Source organism: Macaca mulatta, chromosome 10 (genome assembly GCF_049350105.2).
Source record: "Macaca mulatta isolate MMU2019108-1 chromosome 10, T2T-MMU8v2.0, whole genome shotgun sequence".
NCBI classification, from domain to species: Eukaryota; Metazoa; Chordata; class Mammalia; order Primates; family Cercopithecidae; genus Macaca; species Macaca mulatta.
Genome location: NC_133415.1, coordinates 13666346 through 13691285, shown reverse-complemented (window position 1 = coordinate 13691285; position 24940 = coordinate 13666346). Strand labels below are relative to the sequence as shown.

Below are 24940 nucleotides of genomic sequence, written 5' to 3'. Positions count from 1 at the left end.
GTGCAGTTCTCCCTTACCTCCCTCAGGCAGCGGCCTGAGTTCCACGGCCGCTCCCTACAGCCCCCTCTGCCACCTCTCTTCAGGCTTGGGGCCATGACACTTTCCCTTCCCCAGCCCTGCCAACCTGGTGGGGCACTGGGCTTCCCTCTCACAGGGTCCTGGGGACAGGCCTACCCTCCATCTCATACCCACAGACAGACCCTTTTTTCCTCCAGGGCCTGGTTCTATAAGTTCACTGCAGATCTGAGCCATACCTGAGCAGATCTGGGATTGGGAACACACTCCCCTCCTGTGAAAGGCAGCCAAGGATTCCACCTTGGTGAAGGGGAGAGTAGGGCAGAGCCAGGCGGGACACAGACTGATCACCTGGAGAAAGTCGCCATCAGCAGCCTTGGCGCAGGGGCAGGCCCAGCAGTGCCTTCTCCTGGATTTCCCCTGAGCAGGCCTCTGCCATGAGGGCACGCTTCCTTCTGCCTGTCCATGGCCCACAGCGAAGGACTGGTGCTCCTCCGGCGGGCTGCGGGGGGATGGCTGACAGGACTGAAAACCTCAAGGTGAGTTTTGGGGCTTCATTACAATACTAGTTTCTGGTTGCTGCTGCAATAAATTACCACACACTTAGTGACTTAAAACAACACAAATTTATTCCCTTAAGAGTTCTAAAATCAGCCAGAATTCTAAAATCAGCCTCACTGAGCCAGTCCAGGTGGGAGCAGGGCTGGGGCCTTGCAGGGCTCTGTGGGAGAATGTGTTTCCTGGCTCTGAGGTGGCCTGGACTCCGCGGCTTGAGCTGCCCTCAACTCCAGTTTCCTGCTCCATCACTACACCTCCCACCTGCTCTCCCGTCACCTGCTCTGCTCTTATATGGACCCAGATGAGGACATCAAGCCTGCCTGGACAAGCCGGGACAATCTTCCCGACCAAAGATCCTTAACTTCATTACATCTGCAAAGCCCCTTTGGCCATATAAGGTAATTTTGACAGGTTCCTGGGATTAGGACATAGGTATCTTGGGGGGCCACTACTGGCCTACCACAACCAGACTGCAAAACCATTACACCCTCCGGTATAATAGTTTTGGTGTTTCAATGACTGGGAGGAAAAGGGTTGGGATTTTTTGCTTTGGGATCCCTCTTAACCTTGTATTTTTAAGGTCTAGGACTCACCATCCCTCCCCTTCCAACCAGAGAAACTCACTGCAGTATCTCCTTGAAAGTCTGGTGACGTGTCTAAGTGCTGGTGAGAGGCACAGAACCAACTAAGGGCCCCACGCAGTCCCCATGGCCACAGGGTACCCGCCTAAGCCCACACCTGCTGACTGCAACAAGCCTGTGGCCAGGATGGAACGCAGAGAAGGGTTTGAGGCCTGGAAGGCGCCATGAAGGCCATGGGGCAAGTGAGGTCTGCTGGGACAGTGCAGGTCTGCGGAGCTGAAGTGCAGCTGCAGAGGCTGGTCTGGTGCTGCAGGAACTGGAAGAAGCTGGGAGCTGTGATCCCTGTCCACAGAGATGCTGGAGACTGTGGCTGGGAGTGGCTCTGAGGCCGTGGAAAGAGCATCTCTGCCCCATGGCATCTGTGGGTGAGGGCAAGGTCCTCACCAGACATGTGCAGCTCCAAGTCCCAGATGCTGCTGGGCTTTTTCTTGGTACTGAGACAGCAGTGGGGCAGGGTGGGGCAGTGACAGGAAGGCAGGGAGCCTCTCTTGCTACCTCTTCTCCATGCTCTGCATCTGCAGACTGAGGGAGGTGAAGCTGGCCAGGAGGTCAGTCACCTCATCCACCTGCAGGACGGGACAGAGGCTCTGTTATGGGACATGGGGTGTGCCAGGCTCCCGGGTCTCTTCCACAATCCCACAGGCACAGAACACAGGCACGGTCTCTCCTCCCAGGGTGTGTGGTGGCTTCTGACTATGCAGCAGCTGACCAAGGGTTAATCTTTGACACCAGGTGGCCTAGGGCTGTCCTAGAGGGCAGTGCCATGAACACATACTAGCCACTGGCAACTTCAAAGGAAGTGAACGAAGGCTTTGAAGCCTGCAACCCCACAATCACAGTCTCTTTCCCCCACTTTTTTTTTTGGAGACAGGGCCTTGTTCTGTTTTTGTTGTTGTTGTTGCTTGTTTGTTTTTATAATTTTTGCCTTTTTCCACATGTTCTGATAGGGCCTTGCTTTGTCACTCAGGCTGGAGTTCAGTGGCAATCACAGCTCACTGCAGCCTTGAACTCCTGGCCTCAAGTGATCCTCCCACTTCAGCCTCCCACAGTGTTGGGATTATAGGTGTTAGCCTCTGCAGCTGGTCCCAGCTCACAGCCTCTTTCTCATATGAGTGTCTGGTGGCATCGGAGCAGGGTGGACTGGCCCTGAGGTTCCTGCCAGGCCCTGGGTCTGGGCCTGCGGCTGCAGCTCACCTGCTCTTTGGTACTGGTCATCTGCAGACGGGTGCAGAGGTCGTCCAGGCGTTCTCGCTGCTCATGTTGCCCTAGACGCTCCAGATACTCCCTCAGCATATGGATGATCTGGAACAAGAGGGTGAGCTGAGCTGCCTGGGTTCCCAGGGAGGCAGAGAGGCTGATGCTGCTTCCAGAAAGCACAGTGGAGCAGGCGCCAACTGGGGTCAGTGTGAACACCCAGGAGCCCTGGGGCCAGAGGCAGGTGTGTCTGTGGTTAGGGCAGCATCTGTCCAGTGCTGCTGTGGTGCCGTGGGCTCCACACAGGAGGGGTACTCACCTGCTTCACCTCCAGCCGCACAGCCTCCAGGCACTGGGCATGGCCCTCCTGCAGGATGTTCAGCTTCGACTTGGCCAGGTGCAGGGGTGTGCGGCCAGCTCGGTCCAGGGCATCCACACGGGCCCCTGCAGGTACCAGCTAAGGTGAGCATTCTGGAGGTGAGTGGGGGAGAGAGAGGACAGAGAGGGGAAGAAACCACATACCTCCTCGTAGCAGTGTGGTGATGACAGGGACGTGGTTGGTACAGGCCGCTGAGGAAGAAGAACAGAGACTTAAGAATCCAGGACTGGCTGGGCGCAGTGGCTCAAGCCTGTAATCCCAGCACTTTGGGAGGCCAAGACGGGCGGATCACGAGGTCAGGAGATTGAGACCATCCTGGCTAACACGGTGAAACCCCATGTCTACTAAAAAATACAAAAAACTAGCCGGGCGAGGTGGCGGGCGCCTATAGTCCCAGCTACTCGGGAGGCTGAGGCAGGAGAATTGCATGAACCTGGGAGGCGGAGCTTGCAGTGAGCTGAGATCCGGCCACTGCACTCCAGCCTGGGCGACAGAGCAAGACTCCGTCTCAAAAAAAAAAAAAAAAAAAAGAATCCAGGACCACCAGAGCCTGGCTCTGTGTGGCCACTGGAGGGAGCAGGGCTGTGTCTCCCAGATGCCTGTGCCAAGTTATGCCTACTGAGAAGGTATCACCAAGGCAACAGCTGGGTAGGACTCGGCAGCCAAGTTCAACTCCCTCCCTGTACAGCAGAGGAAACTGAGGCCTGGAGATGGGATCTGCCTCACTGTGAGTCACAGTGCTGAGTGCTGCTGGGCTAGCCTAGGTTGCTAAATTGGCTCTGTCGAGGGCACAGCCAACTGCTAAATGACCCACGGGACACAGGCTGCTGGGGAGGGCAGCTCCGGGAGTGCAGGCCTAGGATCTTCCCTGACACTCACAGATACTGCTGGGAGCATGCAGGGCCCCAGGCTCTTCATCTAAAGAGCCTTTCTTTGCTGCAAATGAGTGGTCTTAGTGACTTCTGACATGCTTACCCAGGTGCAGTGGCGTGTTCCCCAGCCCATCTCGCTGGTTAGGATCAGCACCGTGGTCTAGGAGCAGCTGCACTGGAGACAGGCAAACCCAAGAGGAGCTGTCAGAGGCTTCCATTGCCTGGACCCTGAACCCCTAACCTCGCTAGAGAGACTGGCTCAGAGTAGGGGACACGGAATGCAAGCATGGATGGCTATGTTACTTCATTCATTCACTCACTCACTCACTTACCAGAGTTCATGTGCAAGGCCTTGAGAACCAGGAACTGAGGATTTGGGGAGGGCCTCTTGGCCTATGCAGGTGTAGGAATGAGACTTGAAGGGTTAAGTAAAGTTCTTCCAATAGCAGCTGCTACTGGTGAAGGCTCTCCAGGGCATTTTCTGCTTCTCCCACAGCCAAGCACCATGGGGGGAATTAAGTCAATAAACGATGCTGAGCTCCATGGATAACCTCTCCCTCCTGGCACTCTTGGGGTCACCTCAGGGGTGGCTGTATTACCATCAGGGTCTGCCAATACCCAGAGGGATGCATAGGCAGGTAGCTTGGCTCCCAGACATCATACAGGGAGGTCAGGCTGAGCCTCACACCGTATACACAAACTAATTCAAAAGGGACCATAGACCTAAGTGTGAAAGCTAAAACAGTCAGGCTTCTGGAAGAACATGAACATCTTGGGCAGGCAAAGATTTCTTAAATAGGTCACAAAAATACTAACCATAAGAAAGAAAAGGCCAGGCATGGGAGCTCAGGCTTGTAATCCCAGCACTTTGGAATGCTGAGGCAGGTGGATCATTTGAGCTCAGAAGTTCAAGACCAGCCTGGGATACATGGAGAAACCCTTTCTCTATACTAAAAATACAAAAATTAGCTGGGCATAGTGGTGACAGACCTGTAGTGCCAGCTACTTGGAAGGTTGAGGTGGGAGGGCGGCTTGAGCCCAGGAGGCGGAGGTTGCAGTCAGCCAAGATGTGCCATGCACTCCAGCCTAGGCAACAGAGCCAGACCCTGTCTCAAAAAAAAAAAAAGAAAAGAAATATTCATAAATTGGATTCATTAAAATTAAGAACATGGCCGGGCATGGTGGCTCATGCCTGTAATCCCAGAACTTCGGGAGGCCAAGGCAGCCGGGTCATCTGAGGTCAGGAGTTCGAGACCAGCCTGGCCAACATGGGGAAATCCCGTCTCTACTAAAAATAAAAAATTAGCCGAGTATGGTAGCGTGCACCTGTAATCCCAGCTACTCAGGAGGCTGAGGTGGGAAAATAGCTTGAACCTGGGAAGCAGAGCTTGCAGTGAGCCGAGATTGCACCACTGCCCTCTAGCCTGGGCAACAGAGTGAGACTCTGTCTCAAATAAATAAATAAATAAATAAAAGTAGGGGCCGGGCACAGTGGCTCACACCTGTAATCGCAGCACTTTGGGAGGCCAAGGTGGGCGGATCACAAGGTCAGGAGATCAAGATCATCCTGGCTAACACGCTGAAACCCCGTCTCTACTAAACAAAATACAAAAAATTAGCCGGGTGTGGTGGCAGGCGCCTGTAGTCCCAGCTACTCGGGAGGCTGAGGCAGAAGAATGGCGTGAACCCGGGAGGCAGAGCTTGCAGTGAGCCAAGATAGCACCACTGCATTCCAGCCTGGGCAACAGAGAGAGACTCCATCTCCAGAAAAAAAAAAAAAAAAAAAATTAGCTGGGCATGGTGGTGTGCACCTGTAATCCCAGCTACTTGGGAGGCTGAGGCTGGAGGATTGTTTGAGCCTAGGAGATTGAGGCTGCAGTGGGCAGTGATCATGCCACTGCACGTAAGCCTGGATGACAGAGTGAGACTTTGTCTCAAAAAAAGACAGAAACCTTGTTTTTAAAAAAATGGACAGAAGATTTGAACATATAATTCATAAAAGAGGATGTAAAAATGGTCAATAATTGGACACAGGGAGGGGAACATCACATACTGGGGCCTGTCAGGGGGTGAGGGCCAAGGGGAGGGAGAGCATTAGGACAAATACCTAATGCATGAGGGGCTTAAAACCTAGATGACAGGTTGATGGGTGCAGCAAACCACCATGGCACATGTATATCTATGTAACAAACCTGCATGTTCTGCACATGCATCTTAGAACTTAAAGTTAGAAAAAAAACAAATGGACTGGGCGTGGTGGCTCACGCCTGTAATCCCAGTACTTTGGGAGGCCGAGACAGGCAGATCTCCTGAGGTCAGGAGTTTGTGACCAGCCTGGCCAACATGGTGAAACCCCGTCTCTACTAAAAATAAAAAAATTTACTGGGTGTGGTGATGCGTGCCTGTAGTCCCAGCTACACGGGAGGCTGAGGCAGGAGAATTACTCGAACCCGGGAGGTGGAGGTTGCAGTGAGCTGGGATCACGCCACTGCACTCCAGCATGGGCGACAGGCAAGACTCCATCTCGAAAAAAAAAAAAAAAAAAGCCAATAAACACATGAAGAGGCACTCAACATTATTGGCCATCAGAGAAATGCAAATTAAACCACTATGAGACACCAAAAGGGCTAAGATTAAAGAGAGACAACAGCAAGCACTGGCAGGGACATGGGGAAAGGTGGAACTCTCTTACACTGCTGGTGGGGAGTGGGAGTGTGTCAGTACATCCCCTTTGGGAAAAGGTTTAGTAGCACCTACCAAAGCTAACTACATGTGTAACCTAGTGACCCAACAATGCCATTCCTAGGTTTATGGAGGATACATGAGTGCTTACAGCCACAAATCACATATGCAAGAATGTTCACAATGCTCTACTCATAAAGCTAAAACCTGGAAACAACACAAATGTCTATCAACAGTAGAATGGGGCCGGGCGCGGTGGCTCACGCCTGTAATCCCAGCACTTTGGGAGGCCGAGGCGGGTGGATCACAAGGTCAGGAGATCGAGACCACGGTGAAACCCCGTCTCTACTAAAAATACAAAAAATTAGCCGGGCGCGGTTGTGGGCGCCTGTAGTCCCAGCTACTCGGGAGGCTGAGGCAGGAGAATGGCGTGAACCCGGGAGGCGGAGCTTGCAGTGAGCCGAGATCGTGCCACTGCACTCCAGCCTGGGTGACGGAGCCAGACTCCGTCTCAAAAAAAAAAAAAAAAGACAAGAAAAGCTGTCCTGCTGCTGTGGTTGGCACTGAGTAAATGTTACCTGAATGTCTTAAAGGCCTGGGCCCTGGACTCTCCAGTAGTCTCTTAGTTGGAGACATCCCTTCACCCTCAGTCAACATATTATCTCCCCCAGGTTTACCCTGCCCCAGTCTAGCAGTGCCAGTTCCACAGGCTAATGGAGGGAGAAGGGCAGGGCACTGCAGTGCCAAGTCTTCCTTATATCCAGGACAACTGAGCATCCCAAGGCTGTGCAGACAGCAGCAGCATCTCCCCGAAGGCCTGTGCAGAGATACTACTTGCCCAGCCCCACTCCCTCCTCCCTCCCTAGGACTCACCAATCTGGTCATTGCCATTGCAGGAGGCAAAGTGTAGAGCTGTGCGGCCCTTGTCATCAGCTGCACAGGGATCCGCGCCATCTTCCAGCAGCTGCTGCACTGACACCACCAAGACAGAGGGAGAAAGGGGGAGAAAGCGGCGATGTTAGCTAAGCTGCAGACTCGAGGGATGGAGAGGGAGGCTCAGGGGGTACCTCTAGACAAGACATCGACAATGCATAGGAAAGCAGCCGTTCCTGGATGCTGGTCCCATGGGAACAAGCGACTTGTTCATCTGAGGGCATAACTGAGGGCCATGGATTCTGTGTGCTCAAACTACATGCCTAGTGATACATAGGAGGTTCTAGGCCCTCAGGATCAGAAATTTTAGAGTCACAAGAATCCCTAGCATAGAGAGTGGCCCCCCTCCCTTGACCTCAGCTTGGATACACATCCATTCTGGCTGCAAACAGCTGCCCAAGCTATTGGCCTATGCTTTGTTCCCAGCAGGCAGCAATCCTCCGAGGATGCTGAAGGAAGACTCTACTGATACAGGTAGTATTCATGGGTGAATCTCATGGAGATAACTCTGAGTAAAAGTATCCACAGGCTGGGCGCAATGGCTCATGCCTGTAATCCCAGCACTTTGGGAGGCTGACGCAGGTGGATCACCTGAGGTCAGGAGTTCAAGATCAGCCTGGCCAACATGGTAAAACCCTGTCCCTACTGAAAAAATCCAAAAATTGGCCGGACATAATGGCAGGCGCCTGTAATCCCAGCTACTTGGGTAGCTGAGGCAGGAGAATCGCTTGAACCTAGGAGGAGGAGGTTGTAGTAAGCCGAGAATGTGCCACTGCACTCTAGCCTCGGTGACAGAGTAAGATCCTGTCTCAAAAAAAAAAAAAGAAAGAAAGAAAAAAAGCAAATAAACAGAAATCCTGTAGCTAAAGAAGTCAATGGATGAAATAAAACATATAATAGCTTCAACAGCAGACTTGAACAAGCAGAAAAATGAACCTCTGAGCTTAAAGACTGGTCATTTGAAATTATATAGAGGCAAAAAGGATGAAAAAGGAGTACATTGCCAACAGCATGGGGCAGTGGAAAGACTGACTTGGGAGTACAAAGGCCTGGATGTGGGTCCCAGTTCACCAGCAAATGGAAATATCTGCCCTGCTAATTTCCAGAGCTGCTGTGATGAAAATAATGGATATGAAATTCCTTCTTTGAAAAGTAGGGAGGCACTATAAATGTGACGCATTATGTACTAATGTACATGTCCAGCTAAAATGGAGAAAATTGCTGCCAAATGCCATTTTAGAGCAGATGTTTTAGTCTCTTTCACCCAGTAAACCTCTCAAGGACTTGAGTCCTTTCAGATGAAGTCCCGACAGCTTCCTCTCCAGGAATCCAGCTGTCTCCTCAAGCTGAGTCAGCCCCTCCCACTTCCATACCCACTTAGTGACCTGTTCATCCTCTTCCTCTACTATTAACATCTTGTGCTATTTTAGGGGAATTGTTACCATACAATGAGCACCAGTCAGGCATTAGGTACCTGAATGCTGAACCCCTCAATGACCCAGCATGGTGTCAAGTGCATTTTACAGACCAGGACACCTCGGGTCAAAGACATTACAAAGGATGTAAGTTACATTAACCCAGATAACAGGAGGCAAAGCTGGAATATAAACCCATGTTTTTCTGGCTCCAAAATTTACACCTCTTCAATTAAACACTAACTTTACTTTTGTGTGTGTGTACGTGTTTTTGGAAATAATATCACATTACATCCTTCCTCTCCAACTATACTGTACTTTTTGTTTTGAGGTGGAGTCTCATTTTGTTGCCCAGGCTGGACTGCAGCGACACGATTTCGGCTCACTGCACCCTCCACCTCCCAGGTTCTAGTGATTCTTCTGCCTCAGCCTCCTAAGTAGCTGTGAATACAGGCACATGCCACCATGTCCAGCTGATTTTTGTGTTTTTAGTAAAGACAGGTTTTCACCACATTGGCCAAGCTGGTCTGGACCTCCTGACCTTAAGAGATCTGCCCGCCTCAGCCTCCCAAAATGCTGGGAATACAGGCAAGCGTCACTGTGCCAGGCCTATACTGTATATTTCTTGTTTTATCTTTTTTTTTTTTGAGACGGGGTCTTGCTCTGTCACCCAGGCTGGAGTGCAGTGGTGCGATCTCGGCTCACTGCAAGCTCCGCCTCCCAGGTTCACGCCATTCTCCTGCCTCAGCCTCCCAAGTAGCTGGGACTACAGGTGCCTGCCACCACGCCCGGCTAATTTTTTGTATTTTTAGTACAGACAGGGTTTCACCGTGTTAGCCAGGATGGTCTCGATCTCCTAACCTCATGATCCGCCTGACTCGGCCTTCCAAAGTGCTGGGATTACAGGCGTGAGCCACCGTGCCTGGCCTTGTTTTATCTTTATAACCTTGGTGTCAAACATAGTGTCATACAAGTAATATGTTTCACTAATGATGCAGACTGGCTGAATAAATGAATAAAAATGGCAAGAAAAAGCTGATGAGAGTCTGGGCACGGTGGCTCATGCTTGTAATCCCAGCACTTTGGGAGGCTGAGATGGGTCTATCACCTTGGGTCAGGAGTTCGAGACCAGCCTTGGCAACATGGCAAAACCCCGTTTCTACTAAAAGTACAAACATTAGCCAGGCGTGGTGGTGGAACCTGTAATCCCAGCTACTGGGGAGACTGAGGCAGTAGAATCGCTTGAGCCAGGGAGGCACAGGCTGCAGTGAGCCAAGATCGCACCACTGCACTCTATCTTGGGTGACAGAGCCAGACCCCATCTCAAAACAAAACAAAAAACCACGGGGCTGGGCACGGTGGTTCACGCTTGTAATCCCAGCACTTTGGGAGGCCGAGGCGGGCAGACCACCTGAGGTTGGGAGGTCAAGACCAGCCTGATCAACATGGAGAAACCTCCTTCTCTACCAAAAATACAAAATTAGCTGGGTGTGGTGGTACATGCCTGTAATCCCAGCTACTTGGGAGGCTGAGGCAGGAGAATCGCTTGAACCTGGGAGGCAGAGGTTGCAGTGAGCTGAGATCACCCCATTGTACTCCAGCCTGGGCAATAAGAGCGAAACTCCATCTCAAAACAAACAAAAACAAAACAAAACAAAACAACAACAACAACAACACGGGTAATCCCAGCATTTTGGGAGGCCGAGGTGGGTGAATCACTTGAGCCTAGGAGTTCAAGACCAGCCTGGACAACATAGTGAGACCTCATCTCTACCAAAAAAAAGGTTACAAAGACTATAAAAAATATTTATTTGTTTTTTGAGATGAAGTCTCGCTCTGTTGCCCAGGCTGGAGGGCAGTGGTGGGTCTCGGCTCATTGCAACCTCTGCCTCCCAGATTCAAGCAATTCTCATGTCTCAGCCTCCCAAGTAGCTGGGATTACAGGCGCCTGCCACCATGCCCAGCTAATTTTCGTATTTTTAGTAGAGATGGGGTTTCACCGTATTGGTCAGGCTGGTCTTGAACTCCTGACCTCAGGTGATCCGCTCACTTCAGCCTCCCAAAGTGCTGGGATTACAAGTGTAAGCCACCGCACCTGGCCCGAAAAAATGTTTGTAATACACAAAAAATTATGCAGGCTACAACATGTGTATATAGCAGTTTGCAAGTTAGCCCATAAAGAAAATTCCAGTGTATAGGAAAAAAAGCCTTGAAGGATATTCAGCAAAATATTAACAGATTAGTTCCTTTGCGGACATCGATGTTTTTCTTATATATTTCTCTAATTTCCACAACACTTTTTTTTTTTTAATGTTTTTGTTATTTTGTTATTTTTACTTTTTAAAACAGGGTCATGCTGTGTCACCCTGGCTGGAATGCAATGGCACGATCACAGCTCACTGCAGCCTTGACCTTCTGTGCTCAAGCAATCCTCCCATCTCAGCCTAAGTAGCTGGAACTACAGGTGCACATCATCATGCCTGGCTAATTTTTTTTATTTTTTGTAGCGATAAAATATCTTGTTTTTTTCTTTTGAGACAAGAGTCTCGCTCTGTTGCCCAGGCTGGAGTGCAGTGGTGCGATCTCGGCTCATTGCAACCTCCCCCTCCCGGGTTCAATGATTCTTCTGCCTCAGCCTCCCAAGTAGCTGGGACTACAGGCATGTACCACTACACCCAGCTAATTTTTTTTGTATTTTTAGTAGAGACGGAGTTTCACCATATTGGCCAGGCTGATCTCGAACTCCTGACCTCATGATCCACCCGCCTTGGCCTCCCAAAGTTCTGGGATTCCAGGTGTGAGCCACCGCACCTGGCCCTGTAGAGATAAAATCTCTATACGGTGCACAGCGTAGTCTCGAACTCCTAGACTGAAGTCATCCTTCTGCCTCAGCCTCCCAAAGTGCTGGGATTACAGGTGTGATCACGAGGTCAGGAAATCAAGACCATCCTGGCTAACACAGTGAAAACCTGTCTCTACTAAAAATACAAAAAATTAGCTGGGCATGGTGGCAGGCACCTGTAGTCCCAGTTACTCAGGAGACTGAGGCAGGAGAATGGCATGAACTTGAGAGGCAGAGCTTGCAGTGAACAGAGATCGTGCCACTGCACTCCAGCCTGGGCGACAGAGGGAGACTCCATCTCAAAATAAAATAAAATAAAATAAACTATACAAAAACCAAACAAACATTCACAGAGGGAACACAAAATGCTAACCATCAAAGTGAAGAGCAAAGATGCTAATCCTACAGTGTTTCATCATCAGAGTCCTGCAGGGACCTGTCAATCTAAGACGCTCTGAATGAAAAATTACAGGCCGGGCGCGGTGACTCACGCCTGTAATCCCAGCACTTTGGGAGGCCGAGGCGGGTGGATCACAAGGTCAGGAGATCGAGACCACGGTGAAACCCCGTCTCTACTAAAAATACAAAAAATTAGCCGGGCGCGGTTGTGGGCGCCTGTAGTCCCAGCTACTCGGGAGGCTGAGGCAGGAGAATGGCGTGAACCCGGGAGGCGGAGCTTGCAGTGAGCCGAGATCGCGCCACTGCACTCCAGCCTGGGCGACAGAGCGAGACTCCGTCTCAAAAAAAAAAAAAAAAGAAAAAAAAAAGAAAAATTACAGCATTGCTATCAAAATAATAAAACCACCTGATTCAAGACAAACTAGACTTTCTGTGGAAATACGAGTATAATTAAAATATTCTCTGGTTACACATTAGACATATTAAAAAAAAAGAATGCTTATTACGTTTTCTTGAAAAGCAATCTGGGTTGCTGCTTAAATACTGCAACATATTATAGTTCATGGAAAAAGAGACTGAAGTGAAGAAAGCTGAAAAACTCTCCAGCATCCGAGCCTGCTGACTATTGCTACACCAGGAGCAAGAAAACCAGCTCAAAACCTGTGGTGCAACACCTCAGCTCCCTGCACTAAACAATCCCCTCTCCACATCTGGTCTAAGTGGGCTCTCCTAACCCATGGCCCTCAACCAATGCTCACACTTCAGCTGCTGATCACAGCATCCTGCCACCAAAACAGAATGATTCCACTTGAGATAAGCAGAATAATGGCTCCCAAAGATGTCCACACCCTAGTCCCTGAATTTGTGCATATGTTAACTTACATGGCAAAAACGACTTTGTAGATTTAACCAAGGCTAAGGACCTTGAGATGAGGAGCTTATCCTGGATTATTCCAATCTAATTATGAGGTTTTTTTTTTTTTTTTGACAGTCTCGCTCTGCTGCCCAGGCTTGTTCATACAGTGGTACAAACAGAGCTCACTATAGCCTTGACTTCCCAGGCTCAAGCTATCCTCCCACCTCAGACACCCGAGTAGCTGGAACCACAGGTATGTGCCACCATACCTGGCTAATTTTAAAATTTTTTATAGGCTGGGCACTGTGGCTCACGCCTGTAACCCCAACACTTTGGGAGGTCAAAGCGGGCAGATCATGAGGTCAGGAGTTCAAGACCAGCCTGGCCAATATGGTGAAACCCCGTCTCTATTAAAAATACAAAAATTAGTCAGACCTGGTGGTACACGCCTGTAGTCCCAGCTACTCAGGAGGCTGAGACAGGAGAATTGCTTGAACCTGGATGTGGAAGTTGCAGTGAGCCAAGATCATACCATTGCACTCCAGCCTGGTCAACAGAGCAAGACTCCATCTCAAAAAAAAAAAAAAAATTTTTTTTTTTGTGGAGACAGGGTCTCACTATTTTGCCCAAGCTGGTCTTGAACTCCTGGTCTCAAGCAATCCTCCTGCTTCGGGTCCCATCATGCTGGGATTACAGACATGAGTCACTGTGCCCAACCACAAACTCTTAAAATCAGAGAACTTGTCCCTGCTACTAGAACCAGCGACAGGTCAAAGTGAGAAGGACTCAGCCCACTGTTCCTGGCTTTGAAGATGGAGGAAGAGGCCAGCCATAAGGAATGTGGACAGCCAGTAGAATCTGGAAAAGGCAGGAGACAGATTCTCCCTTAGAGCCTCCAGAAGGCAATGCAGTCCTGCCGTCATCTCTGTGTCAGCCTGGTGAGGCTTATGTTGGACTTTTGACCCACAAAACTGTATGATAATAAATTTGTGGTTTTTAGGCCACTAAGTTTGTGGTTATTTGTTAAAACAGCCATAGAAGACAAATATACCACTTTTTCCTGATTCACAGAAAGAATTTTAAGTCAGTGGATAAAATTAAGTTTCTTACTGTATAAAGTGTCCTTGTACCTTTGATACTATTGACTAGTGAACACTGGAGAACAACAAAAACCAGACAGCGTGGTGTCCTTCTAGGAGCCCCGCCATGCCTTTCAGATGCTCATGTAACTAAACAAGTTGAGAACCATCTGACCTGTAACTACCACAAGGTCTCACTGAGCAGCTGAAGGTGGTGGCTCCGTGTAGATGATCACCTGGCAGCTAATGTTTTGGGGATTTTTTGTTTGTTTTTTTTGGTCTGAGACAGGGTCTCACTCTGTCGTCCAGATTGGAGTGCAGTGGCAAAATCGTAGCTCACTGAAGTCTCAAACTCCCAGACGCAAGCAATCTTCCCACTTCAGCCTCCTAAGTAGCTGGGACTACAGGAGCAAGTTACCACATCTGGCTAATTTTTTTTTTTAACATTTACTTTTTTTTTTTGAGACACAGTCTCGCTCTGTCGCCCAGGCTGGAGTGCAGTGGCGCAATGTTAACTTACTGCAAGCTCTGCCTCCCAGGTTCACACCATTCTCCTGCCTCAGGCTTCCAAGTAGCTGGGACTACAGGCGCCCGCCACCATGCCCAGCGAATTTTTTGTATTTTTAGTAGAGACGGGGTTACACCATGTTAGCCAGGATGGTCTCGATCTCCTGACCTCGTGATCTGCCCGTTTCGGCCTCCCAAAGTGCTGGGATTACAGGTGTGAGCCACCACGCCCGGCCAACATTTACTTTTTGTAGAGACGGGGTCTCCCTATGTTGTCCGGGCTGGTCTCGAACTCCTGAGCTCAAGTGATCCTCCTGCCTTACCCTCCCAAAGTGCTGGGATTACAGGCATGAGCCACCTCACCTGGCTGTGGCAGCTAAGTTGAGTATTCACTCCCATTAACCAGAAGTTCCAAAGTGAGTGCCTACTCTTTGCAGAGGACTGTGCTGGCTGCCAGGGATACAAAAGTATACGTGGTCTCCACCATCAAGGATTCCACAGGGTGGTAAATGCTATGACATCAGGAAGTTCAAAGTGACAGGGGAGCATGGGGAAAGTAAGTGTCTAAGCTAGACTTACCTTCAGCAAGATGACTGCACAGTCAGACAATAAATACGTGAGCCTGCTCCAAGGGGGTGAGCTTGTAGACTGCCTTCCCATATACTGATTACCTGGCCTTTTCCTTCCCCAACCAGCCCATGGGTCCCTGTAGTTGAACCCACTGTGCACACTCACCTGTTTCCACATCGTTGGCATTGGCTGAGTCCCTCAGTCTCTTCAGAGCTGTAAAGAGAGTAACATGCTAGTTTAAAAAAACAGTCATTGGCTGGGCGTGATGACTCACGCTTGTAATCCTAGCACTTTGGGAGGCCGAGGCAGGCAAATCACTTGAGGCCAGGAGTTCAAAACCAGCCTGGACAACATGGTGAAAGCCCGTCTCTACTAAAACTACAAGAAAATTAGCCGAGTGTGGTGGCGCATGCCTGTAATCCCAGCTACTCTGGAGGCTGAGGCAGGAGAATCGCTTGAACCCAGAATGTGGAGGTTGCAGTAAGCCAAAATCGTGCCACTGCACTCCAGCCTGGGTGACAGAGTGATACTCTGTCTTAGAAAACAAAAACAAAAACAAAAAAATAGCCATCTAGCCAGGTGTGGTGGTGTGCGCCTGTAATACCAGCTACTTAGGAGGCTGAGGTAGGAGAATGGGTTGAAGCCAGAAGGTGGAGGCCACAGTGAGCTGAGATTACGTCACTGCGAGACAAAGCGAGACTCTGTCTCAGGGAGAAAAAAAAAAAAAAAAAAAAGCTATGATGGCCGGGCACAGTGGTTCATGCCTATAATCCCAGTACTTTGGGAGGCCAAGGCAGGTAGATCACTTGAGGCTAGGAGTTCAAGACCAGCCCAGCCAATAGGTGAAACCCCATCTCTACTAAAAATACAAAAATAGCCAGACGTGGTGACTCATGCCTGTAATCCCAGAACGTTGGAAAGCTGAGGCGGGCAGGTTGCCCGTGCTCTAGAGTTTGAAACCACCCTAGGCAACATGGTGAAACCTTGTCTATAGCAAAATACAAAAAATTAGTTGGGCATGGGGGTGCACACCTATAATCCCAGCTACTTGGGAGGCTCAGGCAGGAGAATCGCTTAAGCCCAGGAGGCAGAGGTTGCAGTGAGCCAAGATTGTGCCACTGTACTCCAGCTTGGGCAACAGAGTGAGACTGTCACCAAAAAAAAAAAAAAAAAAAAAAAAAAGGGAAAAAAAAAAAAGGCCGAGTGCAGTGGCTCACGCTTGTAATCCCAACAGTTTGAGAGGCCAAGGTGGGTGGATCACGAGGTCAGGAGTTTGAGACCAGCCTGGCCAGTAAGGTGAAATCCTGTCTCTACTAAAAATACAAAAATTAGCCAGGCATGGTGGTGCATGCCTGTTATCCCAACTACTCGGGAGGCTAAGGCAGGAGAATCGCTTGAACCTGAGAGCCAGAGGTTGCAGTGAGCCAAGATTGCGCCACTGCACTCCAGCCTGGGCGACAGATGAGACTCCGTCTCAAAATAAATAAATAAATACATAAATAAGTAAAATAAAATAAAAATAAATAAATAAATAAAATAAAAATACAAAGAGTAGGCAGGTGTGGTGGTGCATGCCTGTAATCCCAGCTACTTAGGAGGCTGAGACACAAGAATCACTTGAGCCCAAAATCACCCCACGGCACTCCAGCCTGGGTGGCAGAGCAACGCTCGATCTCAAAAAAAAAAAAAGCCGGGCGCGGTGGCTCAAGCCTGTAATCCCAGCACTTTGGGAGGCCGAGACGGGCAGATCACGAGGTCAGGAGATCGAGACCATCCTGGCTAACACGGTGAAACCCCGTCTCTACTAAAAAATACAAAAATCTAGCCGGGCGAGGTGGCGGGCGCCTGTAGTCCCAGCTACTCGGGAGGCTGAGGCAGGAGAATGGCGTAAACCCGGGAGGCGGAGCTTGCAGTGAGCTGAGATCCGGCCACTGCAGTCCAGCCTGGGCAACAGAGCAAGACTCCGTCTCAAAAAAAAAAAAAAAAAAAAAAAAAGAAAGAAAACATATTTCTAAATCTTAGGTTAAGTTCTAACTTAAATCTATCTAACATGGTAAAACCCTCTCTCTACTAAAAATACAAAAACTAGCTGGGTGTGGTGGCGTGGGCCTGTAGTCCCAGCTACTTGGGAGGCTGAGGCAGTAAGCCAAGATTGCACCACTTGCACAGCAGCCTGGGTGGTAAAGTGACACTCTGTCTTCAAACAAGAAAAGAAAGACAGTGCCCTGGGAACAAGGAGGAACTTGAAATGAGGCGGAGCTAGTACAAAGGCCACATGCTCCTGCAAATCCTCCAAGACTTTTTTTGGAACCAGATTTCCTCTCTATCACTTGTAGTCGCAGGGTGACCTTGAGCAAGCTAGTTAACCCCGCTGGGCCTCAGGTCTATCATCTGCACAACAAGGCTGAGTTGTTCTGCCAGCCCTGAGTTATTGTAAATTATTTACATGGAAGCTCTTTGTGAGCTGGTCACACAGATCATCTTATATTCTCCTTCAAAGCAGGTCGTTCCCAAATGATTTGCCTAAATTTGGTATTTCCTAAGCAGAAAGTTTTTCCCCCTCCAATGGCTAATGGAAAGCAATGTTTTTGTCATTGGAGATATGGTCAAAAATTGCAATTCAGATACATAACAATTCCTTGCTTTCATACAGCACTGTACAGTCTATACAACACTTCCAAATTCTTAATCTTTGCAACATGACGAAAATATGGCTAGTCATAGCCAGTCCTGGAAGAAATCCCGAAAGTCCCCATTCTTAATCTCTCAGTGCCTGGGTTTCGGTGTCACCCATGTAATATAGAAGACAATATGGTAGATATACCAGAGCAGGAGTTTGAGTTGGGCTGACCCAGATTCTAATATCAGCAACAGCCACTTGTTATGTGACCTGGAATAAGACAATTTCTCTGAGCCTCAGTTTCCTCTTCAGTAAAATGGGAAGAATTCCTATATCTCAAAGAGTTCTTGTGAGGACAAATGATCATGTATCAGCATGTTTGGGGCACAACAAAAGCAGCATAACAACTAAACGTCCATTACCTTACTTAACTCAACCCATTTTACAAATGAGAAAACTAAGGCTGAGGCCAGGCCAATGGCTCATGCCTGTTATGCCAGTACTTTGGGAGGCCGAGGCAGGTGGATCACCTGAGGTCAGGAGTTCGAGACTAGCCTGGCCAACATGGCGAAACCCCATCTCTACTAAAATTACAAAAATTAACCAGGGGTGGTAGCGGGCACCTGTAACCCCAGCTACTGGGGAGGCTGAGGCAGGAGAATCGCTTGAACCCGGGGGGCGGAGGTTGCAGTGAACCGAGATCACGCCACTGCACTCCAGCCTGGGCAACAGAGAGAGACTCCGTCTCAAAAAATATAATAATAATAATCATAATAAATAAAATAAAAAATAAAAAAATTTAAAAAGTAAACTAAAGTTTAAAGGGTCTATCATTTGCCCTAAGGTCTTAACGTGGTAAAGGAGTCCAAGTCCGTGCATTTAAACAAGCTGATACGACTTGGCTGCAGGTTCTGGCCTCCCCTCTCCCTGATAATAAAAGTGTTCTCCAGTGCCTCATTTTATTATCCACCAATAAGTGTTCCGAGTCATGGGAAGTTTCCATTCAGAAATTCCCCAGTGAGAGAAGTCTGGGGTGACTGTCTCAGAGCAGGAAGACTTTTTTAAAAACCATCATCACCGTCATTACTGAAAGGAGACTCAAGGGTCAGTGTGGCCCTCAGCGCAGACGTCGGGGGACCGCGACTGAGGGTCGGGGGCGACCAAAGCGCCGCCAGCCGTCCTCCAAAGCCCCGCCCCTCATCCGGGTTGCTCCGCCCCGGGCCCCCGCGCCGCTCGCGCAGCTCACCGTGCACCTCCTTGCCCGTGGGCCCGAGCCGCCGGTGGGGCCTGGCGGCGCGCCTCAGTCGGCCGGCGGGGATCTTGCAGCGCAGCTCGTCGCGCGGCTCCGCATCCTGCTGCCACAGGACATGCAGGTAGCGCAGCGGCGACTGGGCCCCGCCGGACGCTCGGCTCGAGAGGCCCGCGCCGCCGCCCAGCGCAGACCCGAAGTCGGCGAAAGAGAAGAGGCCCTCAGCGCCCGTCAGCGGCTCCGGCGCCACCGCGCACTCGCCCTCCGAGCTCGAGTGGCCCGAGCGCCGCTCGTCGTCCGCGTCCCCGGCGGCGGCTGCCATGGCAACGGCTCCGCGCGGGCCTGGCCGCCGGAGCCTCGTTCCCGATCGACCAACGGACCTACTTCCCTCCTATCTGAGTCGCGCTGTCAGCTAGCGGGCGGGCTGGCCGGGCCTGAAACCACGGCAACCGAGCCGGGGTGGGCTCAGGCCGAGCCGTAGCGGCGAACCAATGACGACCCTTCCAGCTTAAACCCCTCCCAAAACCAATCGGAAAGGGAGGGCACAGTATAAGCAGGATAATTGGACAGGATTTCCGGCAACGTGACTGACAGACATAATAACCAATCATAAACTTAAAGTGACTTTGGCTTTCGCGCTACGTCGCTACCGGAGCCCATAAAATGGCATTTCAGACACTTTTTTTCTTTTTTTGGAGTCTCACTCTGTCGCCAGGTTGGCGATCTTGGCTCACTGCAACGTCCGCCTCCTGGGTTCAAGCGATTCTCCTGCCTCAGCCTCCCGAGTAGCTGGGACTACAGGCGCGCGCCATCACGCTTAGCTAATTTTTTTATTTTTAGTAGAGATGGGGTTTCACTATATTGGCCAGGATGGTCTCGATCTCTTGATCTCGAGATCCGCCCACCTCGGTCTCCCAAAGTGCTGGGATTACAGGCGTGAGCCACCGCGCCCGGTCTCTTTTTTTCTTTTTCCTCTCCATTTCCCGGTCTAACGAAAGAACAAGCAGATACCTTAGCCAATCAGATTAAGATGATTTGCAGGCACTCACAAAGGAAAATGAAGAAGCCACGCTATTCATGTAGATAGATATAGATGTTGTAAATCAATGAACGCAAAAAAAAAAAGAAAGAAAAAGAAAAAAAGAACTTCCCACAAATGCATAATGTACGTGGGAAAGGGAAAATGTGTTGAAATTTGGAGATATCACTACACACTGTGAGTCATAGTGTCTAAATGCAATGGATTTCCTTTAGTCAGAGTTCTCTAGGTAACCCCGACGTAGATAGCTGATTTACAAAGATTTGCAATACAAAGTGATTACATTAGAGCAATAGTTTAGTTCGACAGCCAGTCACTGAGCCAGTTGACTGCCAGGTCCTGGACACAGGATCAGACTTGATGCCCCTGAGATGCTCACAGTCCAATGGGAGGAGACCAGGAAACAAATAAGTGTTCCTCAAGCAACATTTCATGGGTGCACCTTTTCGTAAAACTTCTCACAATCCCGTACCCCACAAACACTTCTAAAAAGTAGACAAGAAGGACTGTCCCTATTTTATAGATGAGTTGAAAAGCAGAGAGAAGAGACTCATTCACTGTTGCCCAGCTCTCATGGGACCAAGTCTTGTGTCCAGGCAAAAGTTTTTGCCATATATAAACCCTCTCACTCAACCCAGTTAAAATGTAATCTTTCAGCCGGGCATGGTGGGTCACACCTGTAATCCCAGCACTTTGGGAGGCCAAGATGGGCAGATCACAAGGTCAGGAGTTCAAGACAAGCCTGGACAACATGATGAAACCCCGTTTCTACTAAAAATACAAAAATTAGCCGGGTGTGGTGGCGCATACCTGTAATCCCAGCTACTCAGGAGACTGAGACAGGAGAGTCGTTTTAACCTGGGAAGCAGAGGTTGCGGTGAGCTGAGATTGTGCCATGGCAGTCCAGCCTGGGTGACAGAGCGAGAGTCCATCTCAAAAAAAGAAAAAAAGAGGCCGGGCGCGGTGGCTCAAGCCTGTAATCCCAGCACTTTGGGAGGCCGAGACGGGCGGATCACGAGGTCAGGAGATCGAGACCATCCTGGCTAACACCGTGAAACCCCGTCTCTACTAAAAAATACAAAAAACTAGCCGGGCGAGGTGGTGGGCGCCTGTAGTCCCAGCTACTCGGGAGGCTGAGGCCGGAGAATGGCGTAAACCCGGGAGGCGGAGCTTGCAGTGAGCTGAGATCCGGCCACTGCACTCCAGCCCGGGCTACAGAGCGAGACTCCGTCTCAAAAAAAAAAAAAAAAAAAAAAGAAAAAAATCTCTTACAATTGGAAAAGCACTTCCAGAATTTTCAGTGTTTGCAGGTCGCCATTGTGAGGTTTATCATTGTACTATATGGAGAAAAATGCTATGTTTATTTGTACTCTCCTCGTCTGCCCCGTAATGGATAAAGTGCTGAGACAGGATCTCTCACTGTCACTAAGGCTGGAGTGCAGTGGTGTGATCACAGCTCACTGCACTCGAGCTTTCCTCCCCACCTCAGCCTCCTGAGTAGCTGGGACCACAGACGTGTATCACCATGCCTGGCTAATTTTTTTTTTTTATTTTTTTGCCGACATAGTCTCCCTTTGTTGTTCAGGCTAGTCTTGAACTCCTTGCCTCGAGGGCTCCTCCTGCCTCTGCACCCCAAAATGCCGAGATTACAGGCGTGAGCCACAGTGCCTAGGCCCCAATTTTTTTTTTTAAGATGGGGTCTTACTATATTGCCCAGGCTGATCTTGAACTCCTGAGCTCAAGTGCTCCTCCCACCTTGGCCTCCTAAAGTGCTGGCATGAGCCACCACATTCGGCCCAGTGAAAATCTTCTGAATGGCCAGGCACGGTGGCTCACGCCTATAATCCCAGCACTTTGGGAGGCCGAGGCAGGTGGATCACAAGGTCAGGAGATTGAGACCATCCTGGCTAACACCATGAAACCCCATCTCTACTTTAAAAAAAAAAAAAAAAAAAAAAATTAGCTGGGTGTGGTGGCGGGCGCCTGTAGTCCCAGCTACTCGGGAGGCTGAGGCAGGAGAATGGTGCAAACCCGGGAGGTGGAGCTTGCAGTGAGCCAAGATCGCGCCACTGCACTCCAGTCTGCCTGGGTGACAAAGCAAGACTCCGTCTCAAAAAAAAAAAGAAAATCTTCTGACTTCACAACTCCTTCTCAAATGTCATGAACATTTTGAGAATTGTTGTCAAATTGGAGCAACCTGTATCAAATTCCTGTCATATATGGGCTATAAGATTTCAGGTAATTTCTTTTCTTTTTTTCCTTTCTTTTCTTTTCTTTTTTTTTTCTTTTGAGGCGGAGTTTTGCTCTTGTTGCCCAGGCTGGAGTGCAGTGGTGCGACCTCAGCTCACTAGAACCTCCACCTCCTGGGTTCAAGTGATTCTCCTGCCTCAGCCCATAGCTGGGACTACAGGCATATGCCACCATGCCCAGCTAATTTTGTATTTTTAGTAGAGATGAGATTTCACTATGTTGGCCAGGCTGGTCTCAAACTCCCGACCTCAGGTGATCCATCTGCCTTGGCCTCCCAAAGTGCTGGGATTACAGGTGTGAGCCACGGTACCAGGTCTTGGAGAAAGGTTATTATCATTTATTTATTTTATGTATGTATTTATTTTTTGAGACGGAGTCTCGCCGTGTTGCCCAGGCTGGAATGCAGTGGTGTGATCTCGGCTCACTACAACCTCCACCTCCCGGGATCAAGCGATTCTCCTGCCCCAGCCTCCCAAATAGCTGGGATTACAGGCGCGTGCCACTAGGCCCAGCTAATTTTTGTATTTTTTTTTTTTTAGTAGAGGCGAGGTTTCACTATATTGGTCAGGCTGGTCTCAAACTCTTGACCTCGTGATCCGCCCGCCTCGGCCTCCCAAAGTGCTGGGATTACAGGCGTGAGCCACGGCGCCCAGCCACTGGTTGTTATCATTTAAACTAGAAACTGGCTGGGCGCGGTGGCTCATGCCTGTAATCCCAGCACTTTGGGAGGCTGAGATGGGTGGATCATGAGGTCAGGAGATCAAGACCATCCTGGCGAATACGGTGAAACCCCAGCTCTACTAAAAATACAAAAAAAAATTAGCCGGGCGTGGTGGCGGGTGCCTGTAGTCCCAGCTCCTTGGGAGGCTGAGGCAGGAGAATGGCCTGAACCCAGGAGGTGGAGCTTGCAGTGAGCTAAGATGTGGCCACTGCACTTCAGCCTGGACGACAAAGCCAGACTCTGTCTCAAAACAAAAAACAAACAAACAAAAAAACTAGAAACTAAATGTCTCCCAAAGTTAGCTTGGTTTGAGCCAGGAATGATTAAGGGCAGTCTGGAGATTAAATGGAAGATGAGGGTTGGTTAGATCAGATCTCTTTCACTGTCATTATTTTCTCACTGTTATAATGTTTGCAAAGGTGGTTTCCGCAATAAAAATATTTCACAAATTTTACAAAAGCAAAGGACCATGAGGACATGAGACTGGGATTCTTCCTTGGTTCAGGGAGGGTCCTGAACCAAATCGAAGGTCTGTAAAGCTTAAGCTCCATTATTTCCAAATTTGTATCACCTCTGGTGACAGCGCAAGGAAGAAACAGAAAGCAATAACGCAGCATAGGGAGTTGGGGCCGGGCATTGCAATTCTAAATAGGAGGTCGAGTGAATGGCATCAGAGCAGACACCTAAAGATGCCACGCAGATATCCAATGGGGAAGGGAATGGGAGTGGGGGCACCGCTGCATTCGATTCTAGACTTGGATAACAGTGAGTGCAAAATCCCAGAGGTGGAGTGTGCCTCAGTGGGAAAAGCGAGGAGGGCAGCGTGACAAAGGGACCCAGAGAGTCCTGGTCACACAAGAAATCAGTGGTGGAACTAAGGTCCCTCCTTGACTCATACACTGGTTTTTATTGGTTTGTTTTATAACCCCATCTCTACTTTGACGGTTTCCCCCAGACTCGAACCCGGTGTACTCAAGAGCTGCCCCTGTCCCAGGCTTCGCGACACAGCTGGCCTCGTCTTTGCCTACTCCAACTTTAATGTCCAAAGTTGGGTGGCTCCTGTTTTCCATGCCCTCTTACTGCATAGGACCAAATCTCAATTTTTTTTTTTTTTTTTAAGACTGAGTCTTGCTGTGTCGCCCAGGCTGGAGTGCAGTGGCACGATCTTGGCTCATTACAGTCTCTGCCTCTCGGGTTCCACCGATTCTCCTGCTTCAGCCTCCTGGATAGCTGGGATTACAGGCGGACGCTACCACTCTCGGCTAATTTTTGTATTTTTACTAGAGATGGGGTTTACGACATTTTGGCCAGGCTGGTCTCGAACTCCTGACCTCAGGTGATCCACCCGCCTCAGCCTCCCAAAGTGTTGAGATTACAGTCATGAGCCATCGCGCCCGGCCAAATCTCAACTTTTATCCCCAGTAAGTTTAGTCTTGTTAAGTCCGAACGTTTTAATAATTTACTCACTGCAGGCAAACCGCTTACAACTAAATCCATCAGGTCCCCGTATCCGAATCTCCCTTCACGCGAGAAGCCGGCCATCTTTTGTGTGGCATTCTTTCTGGTTTCTGTAACTTTGCCCCTCCTTTACCCCAAATACGTGTCTTTATATCTGAATCTACACTAGTATCACAGATTCACCTTCTTTGAGAAGCCTCTATTTGAAGAAAAGAAAATTCAGGCTACTTGTAACCCTCTTATTATTATTTTTAGACGGAGTTTTCGCTCCTGTTGCCCAGGCTGGAGTGCAATGGCGCGATCTCGGCTCACCGCAACCTCCGCCTCCCGGGTTCAAGCAACTCTCCTACTTCAGCCTCCCGAGTAGGTGGGATTACAGGCATGCGCCACCACGCCCGGCTAATTATGTATTTTTAGTAGAGACGGGGTTTCTCCACATTGGTCAGGCTGGTCTCGAACCCCCGACCTCAGCCTCAGGTGATCCGCCCGCCTCGACCTCCCAAAGTGCTGAGATTACAGGCGTGAGCCACCGAGCCCGGAACCTCTTCCTTCTTGATATGGCTGTCTCAGATGGCCAGCGGCCTCGGAAAGGCTTCCGGTTTCCCGGCAGGCCCTAGGGGGGCCGAACTTCCGGCCTCAGGACGCAGGCGCGGGCCGCTCG

At 49.8% G+C, this 24940-nt stretch overlaps 2 protein-coding genes across 7 annotated transcripts in view; one reads left to right on the top strand and one right to left on the bottom strand.

Annotated features, from left to right (window-relative positions):
* Positions 1-622: 622 nt before the first annotated feature.
* ANKRD54 (ankyrin repeat domain 54) lies at positions 623-24870 on the bottom strand. 5 transcript variants are annotated; one of them, XM_077949750.1, is made up of 8 exons: positions 23759-24870; positions 15108-15155; positions 7215-7313; positions 3763-3834; positions 2931-2978; positions 2728-2852; positions 2409-2516; positions 623-1780 (listed from the first exon to the last, which is right to left on the bottom strand). In XM_077949750.1, exons 1-8 carry the CDS (start codon positions 23889-23891, stop codon positions 1706-1708), a joined length of 708 nt encoding a protein of 235 aa, XP_077805876.1. In that variant the 5' UTR covers positions 23892-24870; the 3' UTR covers positions 623-1705. The 5 variants fall into 5 exon arrangements, with proteins under 5 accessions (XP_077805876.1, XP_077805878.1, XP_015005783.1 ...); XM_077949752.1 differs by having other exon boundaries at positions 7215-7308; positions 24289-24858; XM_015150297.3 differs by lacking the exon at positions 23759-24870 and adding an exon at positions 18809-19247.
* Positions 18936-24940, top strand: part of EIF3L (eukaryotic translation initiation factor 3 subunit L) — a 46815-nt gene continuing 40810 nt past the window's right edge. For both annotated transcript variants that reach the window (XM_077949697.1, XM_077949696.1), the window contains exon 1: positions 18936-19456. The gene's annotated coding sequence lies outside the window, so the exon portion shown is untranslated. The remainder of the gene's footprint in view (positions 19457-24940) is intronic.